Here is a 10,510-nt window from a genome sequence, read left to right as displayed (position 1 = left end):
CAAATTCAGACTTAAAGTTGAAGAAAGTAGGGAAAACCACTAGACCATTCAGGTATGACCTAAATCAAATCCCTTATGATTATACAGTGGAAGTGAGAGATAGATTTAAGGGCCTAGATCTGATAGATAGAGTGCCTGATGAACTATGGACTGAGGGAATGGCAGGACATACTTAAGTGATGAAAGAGAAACATCTACAACCCAGACTACTATATCTAGCAAGATCTCATTCAAATATGAAGGAGAAATCAAAAGCTTTACAGACATGCAAAAGCTGAGAGAATTCAGCACCACCAAACCAGCTCTGAAACAAATGCTAAAGGATCTTCTCTAGACAGGAAACACAAAAAAAGGTGTATAAACTTGAACCCAAGACAACATAGTAAATGGCAACAGGATCATACTTATCAATAATTACCTTAAATGTAAATGGGTTGAATGCCCCAACCAAAAGACAAAGACTGGCTGAATGGATACAAAGACAAAATTCGTGTATCTGCTGTCTACGAGAGACCCATGTCAAAACAAGGGACACATACAGACTGAAAGTGAAGGGCTGGAAAAAGATATTTCACACAAATGGAAACCAAAAGAAAGCAGGAGTAGCAATACTCACATCAGATAAATTAGACTTTGAAATAAAGGCCATGAAAAGAGACAAAGAAGGACACTACATAATGATCAAAGAATCAATCCAAGAAGAAGACATAACAATTATAAATATATATTCACCCAACATAGGAGCACTGCAATAAGTAAGACAAATGTGAACAAGTATGAAAGGGGAAATTAACAGTAACACAGTAATAGTGGGAGACTTTAATACCCTACTCACACCTATGGATAGATCAACTAAACAGAAAATTTGCAACGAAACACAAACTTTAAATGATACAATGGACCAGTTAGACCTAATTGATACCTATAGGACATTTCACCCCAAAACAATGAATTTCACCTTTTTCTTAAGTGCACACGGAAACTTCGGGATAGATCACATCCTGGGCCATAAATCTAGCCTTGGTAAATTCAAAATAATTCAAATCATTCCAAGCATCTTTGCTCATCACAATGCGGTACGATTAGATGTAAACTACAGGAAAAAAACGTAAAAATACAAACATATGGAGGCTAAACAACACACTTCTGAATAACCAACAAATCACAGAAAAAATCAAAAAATAAATCAAAATATGCATAGAAACGAATGAAAATGAAAACACAACAACATAAACCTATGGGATTCAGTAAAAGCAGTGCTAAGGGGAAGGTTCATAGCAATACAAGTTTACCTCAAGAAACAAGAGAAATGTCAAATAAAAAACCTAACTCTACACCAAAAAGAAAAAATGAAGAACCCCAGGGTTAGTAGAAAGAAAGAAATAAAAAAAATTAGGGCAGAAATAAATGAAAAAGAAAAAAACACAGCAAAAATCAACAAAGCTAAAAGCTGGTTCTTTGAGAAGATAGATAAAATAGACAAACCATTAGACAGACTCATCAAGAAAAAAAGGGAGGAGAATCAAATTAACAAAATTAGAAATAAAAAAGGAGAAATCACAACAGACAACACAGAAATACAAAGGATCATAAGAGAGTACTATCAGCAACTATATGGCAATAAAATGCACAACTTGGAAGAAATGGACAAATTCTTAGAAAAGTGTAACTTTCCAAAACTGAACCAACAAGAAATAGAAAATCTTAACAGACCCATCACAAGCACAAACTGTAATCAGAAATCATCCAGCAAACAAGATCCCTGGACCAGACAGCTCCACAGCTGAATTCTACCGAAAATTTAGAGAAGAGCTAACACCTATCCTACTCAAACTCTTCCAGAAAATTGCAGAGGAAGGTAAACTTCCAAACTCATTCTATGAGGCCACCATCACCCTAATACCAAAACCTGACAAAGATGCCACAAAAAAAGAAAACTACAAGCCAATATCACTGGTGAATATAGATGCAAAAATCCTTAACAAAATTCTAGCAATCAGAATGCAACAACACATTAAAAAAATCATACATCATGACCAAGTGGGCTTTATTCCAGGGATGCAAGAATTCTTCAATATCCACAAATCAATCAATGTAATTCACCACATTAACAAATTGAAAAATAAAAGCCATATGATTATCTCAATAGATGCAGAGAAAGTCTTTGACAAAATTCAACATCCATTTATGACAAAAGCCTTGCAGAAAGCAGGAACAGAAGGAACATACCTCAACATAATAAAAGCCATGTATGATAAACCGACAGAAAACATTATCCTCAATGGTGAAAAATTGAAAGCATTTCCCCTAAAGTCAGGAACAAGACAAGGGTGCCCATTCTCACCACGACTATTCAACATAGTTTTGGAAGTTTCGGCCACACCAATCAGAGCAGAAAAAGAAATAAAAGGAATCCAAATTGGAAAAGAAGAGTAAAACTCTCACTGTTTGCAGATGACATGATCCTCTACATAGAAAACCCTAAAGATTCCACCAGAAAATTACTAGAGTTAATCAATGAATATAGTAAAGTGACAGGATATAAAATCAACACACAGAAATCCCTTGCATTCCCATACACTAATAATGAGAAAAAAGAAAGAGAAATTAAGGAAACAATTCCATTCACCATTGCAATGAAAAGAATAAAATACTTAGGAATATATCTACCTAAAGAAACTAAAGACCTATATATAGAAAACTATAAAACACTGCTGAATGAAATCAAAGATGACACTAATAGATGGAGAAATATACCATGTTCATGGATCAGAAGAATCAATATAGTGAAGATGAGTATAGTACCCAAAGCAATCTGTAGATTCAATGCAATCCCTATCAAGCTACCAACGGTATTTTTCACAGAGCTAGAACAAATAATTTCACAATTTGTATGGAAATACAAAAACCCTCGAATAGCCAAAGCAATCTTGAGAAAGAAGAATGGAACTGGAGGGATCAACCTGCCTGACTTCAGGCTCTACTACAAAGCCACAGTCATCAAGACAGTAAGGTACTGGCACAAAGACAGAAATATAGATCAATGGAACAAAATAGAAAGCCCAGAGACAAATCCACTCACCTATGGACACCTTCTCTTTGAGAAAGGAGGCAAGAATATACAATGGAGAAAAGGCAATCTCTTTAACAAGTGGTGCTGGGAAAACTGGTCAACCACTTGTAAAAGAATGAAACTAGAACACTTTCTAACACCATACACAAAAATAAATTCAAAATGGATTAAAGATCTAAATGTAAGACCAGAAACTATAAAACTCCTAGAGGAAAACATAGGCAAAACACTCTGACATAAATCACAGCAGGATCCTCTACAACCCATCTCCCAGAGTAATGGAAATAAAAGAAAAAGTAAACCAGTGGGACCTAATTAAACTTAAAAGCTTCTGCACAACCAAGGAAACTATAAGCAAGGTGAAAATACAGCCTTCAGAATGGGAGAAAATAATAGCAAATGAAGCAACTGACAAAGAGTTAATCTCAAAAACATACAAGCAGCTCATGTAGCTCAATTCCAGAAAAATAAACGACCCAATCAAAAAATGGGCCAAAGAACTAAATAGATATTTCTCCAAAGACATACAGATGGCTAACAAACACATGAAAAGATGCTCAACATCACTCATTATCAGAGAAATGCAAATCAAGACCACAATGAGGTACCATCTCACACCAGTCAGAATGGCTGCTATCAAAAAGTCTACAAAAAATAAATGCTAGAGAGGGTGCAGAGAAAAGGGAACCCTCTTACACTGTTGGTGGTAATGCAAATTAGTACAGCCACTATGGAGAACAGTGTGGAGATTCCTTCAAAAACTTGAAATACAACTGCCATATGACCGAGCAATCCCACTGCTGGGGATACACACTGAGGAAACCAGAAATGAAAGAGACACATGCACCCCAATGTTCATCGCAACACTGTTTACAATAGCCAGGACATGGAGGCAACCTAGATGTCCACCGGCAGACAAATGGATAAGAAAGCTGTGGTACATATACACAGTGGAATATTACTCAGCTATTAAAAAGAATGCATTTGAATCAGTTCTAATGAGGTGGATGAAACTGGAGCCTGTTATACACAGTGAAGTATGCCAGAAAGAAAAACACCGATAGAGTATATTAACACATATATATGGAATTTAGATAGATGGTAACCATGACCCTATATGCAAGACAGCAAAAGAGACACAGATGTAAAGAACAGACTTTTGGACTCTGTGGGAGAAGGCTAGGGTGGGATGATTTGAGAGAATAGCACTGAAACATGTACATTACCATATGTGAAACAGATCACAAGTCCAGGTTCAATGCATGAGAGAGAGTGCTCAGGGCCAGTGTACTGGGATGACCCTGATGGGGTGGGATGGGAGGAAGTTGAGAGGGGGGTTCAGGATGGGGAACACATGTACACCCATGGCTGATTCATGTCAATGTATGGCAAAAACCACTACAGTATTGTAAAGTAATTAACCTCCATTAAAATAATTAATTTAAGAAAAAGATTAAACAACTATTTGAAGAACCCAATAATGAGAAAGTAAATCTAGATTAAAATTCCATGAGGGAATTAGTAGATTTTAAAAAGGAAAAACAGAAACACAACTTAAAGGAACATTCTCAAGAGAAAAGAACTAGATATGATAGTATGCATTGCAATAGCTTGAGATTAAATAATATTTCAATTGACCCTGCCAGTTCATGCTATAAATTCATGTTTTTTGCCAACCAAAATACCTGGAGAAAACATATGGAAACAATCAAATATCTGGTACTCTTTGCTGCCATGAAAACGCAAAAGAGAAAAACATCTCACTCATTTTAGCAATTTTAAATGCTAATTTTTATTTACTGCTAACTGTGCAAAGGACATCAATACTGTGCAGTAAAACAATTACATAAATCCAATATTAAACAATAGCATATGGGATAAATCTAAAGCAGAGCACCATGTGCCTTCAAAACTGGTTAATATCATAGAATGCAACTCAGGTCAGATGATTCTTAAGAAACCTGAAGAGCTCTCTCTTTTAATATTATTTAGTTACCCAGAAGCAAATGCTCTTGGTTTTGCTTCATTTTCTAGAAAAAAGTAGAAGGCTTTCCAATTTTGCATTGTTTAATATGATGTGTGACATCTGAACCAAGGAAACAGTTCGTATGATTTATTCCTTTTATCAATTGGTACAATCAGCTAATATAAAGCTGACAAGCTGGCTGACAGGAAAGCAGCTGAATACAATGAAATGTGCTCAAATATGGGGCTAGTTGTACATTCATCTCAATTTCGTTATTCACAACCCAAAGAAATACTCCTTTATTTTAAAGTACTATTTTAAATCAAAAGATAAAATAATCTTAAAGACAGATATAATAGTAACCACTCTAACAACCCTAAATCACTTAAACACTAACATAAAACACTTTTTAAAGTCAAAATAGCAAGAAAGATGGCAGTGCAATACTTCATACTGCTGAATCTTACATATTCTGAGGTACATAATGAGAAGCTGGAGGGGCAGCAATATAGCCAAGTGGCCCAGGATTCATAGCACCATGAATTTGCAGAGAACCACCATACGCTGCACCAACTGGATGCCAGGGAGCAACACAGGGATAATCTGGCACAACAGGAAGGCAGGAATCAAAACCTGGCAAAGGTGGCTGCCCATACAGATCTGACATCACTGGATAATAGACTGCTCCATGAGGGACAGATGCAGGGTCAGCATTTGGAAAAGTACCTGAAACAAAGAAAGCACACAGTACACTTCATATACAAAGATTCACTAAACATCAACAGAAATAGATATTCTTGAGGTAAAAATGAAATTTAGCATTAACTCTAAGAAAAGATCCTACAATTGTAGGAGGAACACTTTAGATATGAATATTAGTGACTAAAACAGACTACTAAAATATAAAAATTTTCTAATTAGAATTAAATACATATGTATATAAAATATATCAAATGTACTCCACATAGAGACAGCTACCTTTTGGGGATGAGTTTAGGTATCAACGGACAAAATACACAAAGAAACATTCTCTAGAGTCATTTTTGTCAATTAAGTTATTAAAAGAGTTGGTCAGAATTATCAAATATTTTTTCCATATGACACATATCACCCAAATAACCATTTTGTATTATTTTAGCAATTAAAAGTTCAAGTGTTTTTACAGTCTTGTCTATACTTAAAGGTAAAATTCTGAAAAGCATTCCAAAAATTTAAGAGTCATCTCTTGAATGTCATTAACATGCTAGCATCAATTTTATAGCACTTCCACTGCATCAGTTTTAGTGGAAATAAACAGATGCTGTTCTGCAATTATAGTGACTATATAAATGTTTTTTTTTAATGGATTCCTTTATTACTTGGGATATCTTAATGTCATTTTGTGAAATTAAGACAGGCACTGTCTTATGTTTACTACAATAAAAATAGCTCTATAAAAGGTACATGGAACAAAAAGGCAATAAAAGTTGATATTTTAATTTGTATTACCATGGAGCACATCATACCACCACATGAGGGATGAGATATTATAGTCCTAATATTATGACTTAAATCAAATCCCTTATGATTATACAGTGGAAGTGAGAAATAGATTTAAGGGACTAGATCTGATAGACAGAGTGCCTGATGAACGATGGAATGAGGTTTGTGACATTGTACAGGAGACAGGGATCGAGACCATCCCCATGGAAAAGAAATGCAAAAAAGCAAAATGGCTGTCTGGGGAGGCCTTACAAATAGCTGTGAAAAGAAAAGAGGCAAAAAGCAAAAGAGAAAAGGAAAGATATAAGCATCTGAATGCAGAGTTCCAAAGAATAGCAAGAAGAGATAAGAAAGCCTTCTTCAGCGATCAATGCAAAGAAACAGAGGAAAACAACAGAATGGGAAAGACTAGAGATCTCTTCAAGAAAATCAGAGATACCAAGGGAACATTTCATACAATGGGCTCGATAAAGGACAGAAATGGTCTGGACCTAACAGAAGCAGAAGATATTAAGAAGAGGTGGCAAGAATACACAGAAGAACTGTACAAAAAAGAGCTATATGACCAAGATAATCATGATGTGATCACTAATCTAGAGTCAGACATCTTGGAACGTGAAGTCAAGTGGGCCTTAGAAAGCATCACTATGAACAAAGCTAGTGGAGGTGATGGAATTCCAGTTGAGCTGTTTCAAATCCTGAAAGATGATGCTGTGAAAATGCTGCACTCAATATGCCAGCAAATTTGGAAAACTCAGCAGTGGCCACAGGACTGGAAAAGGTCAGTTTTCATTCCAATTCCAAAGAAAGGCAATGCCAAAGAATGCTCAAACTACCACACAATTGCACTCATCTCACATGCTAGTAAAGTAATGCTCAAAATTCTCCAAGCCAGGCTTCAGCGATACGTGAACCGTGAACTCCCTGATGTTCAAGCTGGTTTTAGAAAAGGCAGAGGAACCAGAGATCAAATTGCCAACATCCACTGGATCATGGAAAAAGCAAGAGAGCTCCAGAAAAACATCTACTTCTGCTTTATTGACTATGCCAAAGCGTTTGACTGTGTGAATCACAAGAAACTGTGGAAAATTCTGAAAGAGATGGGAATACCAGACCACCTCACCTGCCTCTTGAGAAATCTGAATGCAGGTCAGGAAGCAACAGTTAGAACTGGACATGGAACAACAGACTGGTTCCAAATAGGAAAAGGAGTACGTCAAGGCTGTATATTGTCACCCTGCTTATTTAACTTCTATGCAGAGTACATCATGAGAAACACTGGGCTGGAAGAAGCACAAGCTGGAATCAAGATTGCCAGGAGAAATATCAATAACCTCAGATATGCAGATGACACCACCCTTATGGCAGAAAGGGAAGAGGAACTAAAAAGCCTCTTGATGCAAGTGAAAGAGGAGAGCAAAAAGTTGGCTTGAAGCTCAACATTCAGAAAATGAAGATCATGGCATCTGGTCCCATCACTTCATGGGAAATAGTGGAAACAGTGTCAGACTTTATTTTTGGGGGCTCCAAAATCACTGCAGATGGTGACTGCAGCCATGAAATTAAAAGACGCTTACTCCTTGGAAGAGAAGTTATGACCAACCTAGATAGTATATTCAAAATCAGAGACATTACTTTGCCGACTAAGGTCCGTCTAGTCAAGGCTATGGTTTTTCCTGTGGTCATGCATGGATATGAGAGTCAGACTGTGAAGAAGGCTGAGCACCAAAGAATTGATGCTTTTGAACTGTCGTGTTGGAGAAGACTCTTGAGAGTCCCTTGGACAGCAAGGAGATCCAACCAGTCCATTCTGAAGGAGATCAACCCTGGGATTTCTTTGGAAGGAATAATGCTGAAGCTGAAGCTCCAGTACTTTGGCCACGTCATGCGAAGAGTTGACTCATTGGAAAAGACTCTGATGCTGGGAGGGATTGGGGGCAGGAGGAGAAGGGGACAACCGAGGATGAGATGGCTGGATGGCATCACGGACTCGATGGACGTGAGTCTGAGTGAACTCCTGGAGATGGTGATGGACAGGGAAGCCTGGCGTGCTGCAATTCATGGGGTCGCAAAGAGTTGGACACGATTGAGCGACTGAACTGAACTGAACTGAATATTCTAAACTATAATATGCCTTCGAAAAGGGAGGAGAGAAATAAAATTCACATTCCTCACATGCAACAGGATCAGTATATTTATACATATAAGGTTTCATTTAGTTCTTATAACAAGTCTGGAAAGTCATATAATATATTATTTCCCATTTTACATAAAATCAGACTTAAGAAGGTTAGGTAACTTAGCAGAAATCACATCCATCAAGTAGCAGCTGCTGGAATGGAAAGCAGATTTGGTTAGGTTAGTATACATTGTTCTACCTCCTGCTGATTCTAAGATGGGCAGTCCAAAGATCCTATTCTAAACCCTTCAAAATGCCTCCTGATCTATATTATACTATAAACTGACAGAAAAAGCAAGCATCCTTATGGTCTGGCACAGAGGTCTCAAACTCTTTGGTCTCAGGATCCCTTTACATTCTTAAAAATTTAGGATCTCAAATATCTTTTGCTTATGTGGGTTATATTTATCAATATTTATCCATTAGGAATTAAACTAAGTTAAATATGTTATTTCACATAAAAATAAGTCAATGTTAAACTCATTTTTCATAAAAATCTGTATTATTCGCCCCCTCAAAAAAAGAAACTGTGAAACCAGTGGCACTATTTTACACTTGTGCAATCTCTAATGTGTGGCTTAATAGAAGACAGCTGGATTCTCATATCTGCTTCTGTATTTTATCTATTACGATATATCCACTTCAGTATTCTTGCCTGGAGAATGCCATGGACAGAGGAGTCTGGTGGACTCTTATATAGCAAAACGTTGGACATGACTGAAGTGACTTAACACACGTACGCATTATGATATATTTAGTTGAAATACATGAAGAAAATCTGGCCTCATACAGATATGTGGCTGGAAAAGAGAGAAGTCTTAATAATTAGCCTTTTCAGATAACTGTAGATATTCTTTGATGCTACACCAAAACTAGCTAAGTGGTGATTTCTGAGAGGTCAATCGCAATGTGGACTTTTCATACTTTGTTAACATTAAAATCCATCACTTTTTCTTGCAGACATCTTTTACAAAATCATGCACAGGTAAGATTATACATGGTAATTGTGAAAATACTATTTCACTAAGTTATACAGATCTCCCACATGTTGACACATTTCACTATACAATGTAAAAAACTGTATCATAAATAGTCCCCCATCAACTATTTTATTAAAAGAAATAATTATGTATTAGAAGCTGTCAAGCTCATGGTTATTAGATAAAAATTGGAATTCTGGATAACTTATATTTGAAAGTTGGAATCTCTATCTTTGACAAAAATACATACTATCCATTGCCCTTCTTGAAGTTACAGGCTTAGTTGTTCATCTGAGAAAATGTCTGCCAGATCCCCAGTCTGAACAACCACAGTTTGTCTATCATTCTGTCAAGTAAAAATAGCGTTCCATGAAAGTCAGCTAGTTTAGCTCGAAACTCAAGCTCACAAATCATTTTCTTTTAAAGTCAATTATCATACTTAGATATGCAGAGAGCTTTCTGAATACTTCCTATTTTGTCATATACAATATTAAATACAATTTTTCAAATATTAAAAATTTAGTAAAATAAGAACATCTTTGATCAAACACAAATAAAGCTGGCATTTTTATATCAAGCATGTGTGAAGATGCTGATTACTAGCACAGTTTGGTGCCCCTGCTTTGATTTGTGCTTAGGTGCCAGCTATTCTACCCACACTGATATTTGCACCCTTAATGCAAATCTAACACAGCAGAAGAGACAAAATCCATGTATTACAATGAATACTTTTAGCCTCATGGATCCTTTGAAAGAGTCCCAAGGGACCCCAAGAGGTTCATGTACCATGCTTTAAAAAATGCTGGTGTAGGATGAATGGATAACAAAGC

The 10,510-nt window shown here is 36.4% G+C and overlaps 1 protein-coding gene across 1 annotated transcript in view; it reads right to left on the bottom strand.

The window, feature by feature from the left end:
* Positions 1-5,160: 5,160 nt before the first annotated feature.
* ALG13 (ALG13 UDP-N-acetylglucosaminyltransferase subunit) overlaps positions 5,161-10,510 on the bottom strand; it is a 79,318-nt gene continuing 73,968 nt past the window's right edge. Inside the window, 1 exon segment of the mRNA XM_052663151.1 lies at positions 5,161-5,765. Within this exon segment, the coding sequence (XP_052519111.1) occupies positions 5,503-5,765 (263 nt within the window). The 3' untranslated portion in view covers positions 5,161-5,502.

Source organism: Budorcas taxicolor, chromosome X, assembly GCF_023091745.1.
Source record: "Budorcas taxicolor isolate Tak-1 chromosome X, Takin1.1, whole genome shotgun sequence".
Lineage (NCBI taxonomy): Eukaryota > Metazoa > Chordata > Mammalia > Artiodactyla > Bovidae > Budorcas > Budorcas taxicolor.
This window is presented reverse-complemented; position numbering and strand designations above follow the sequence as displayed.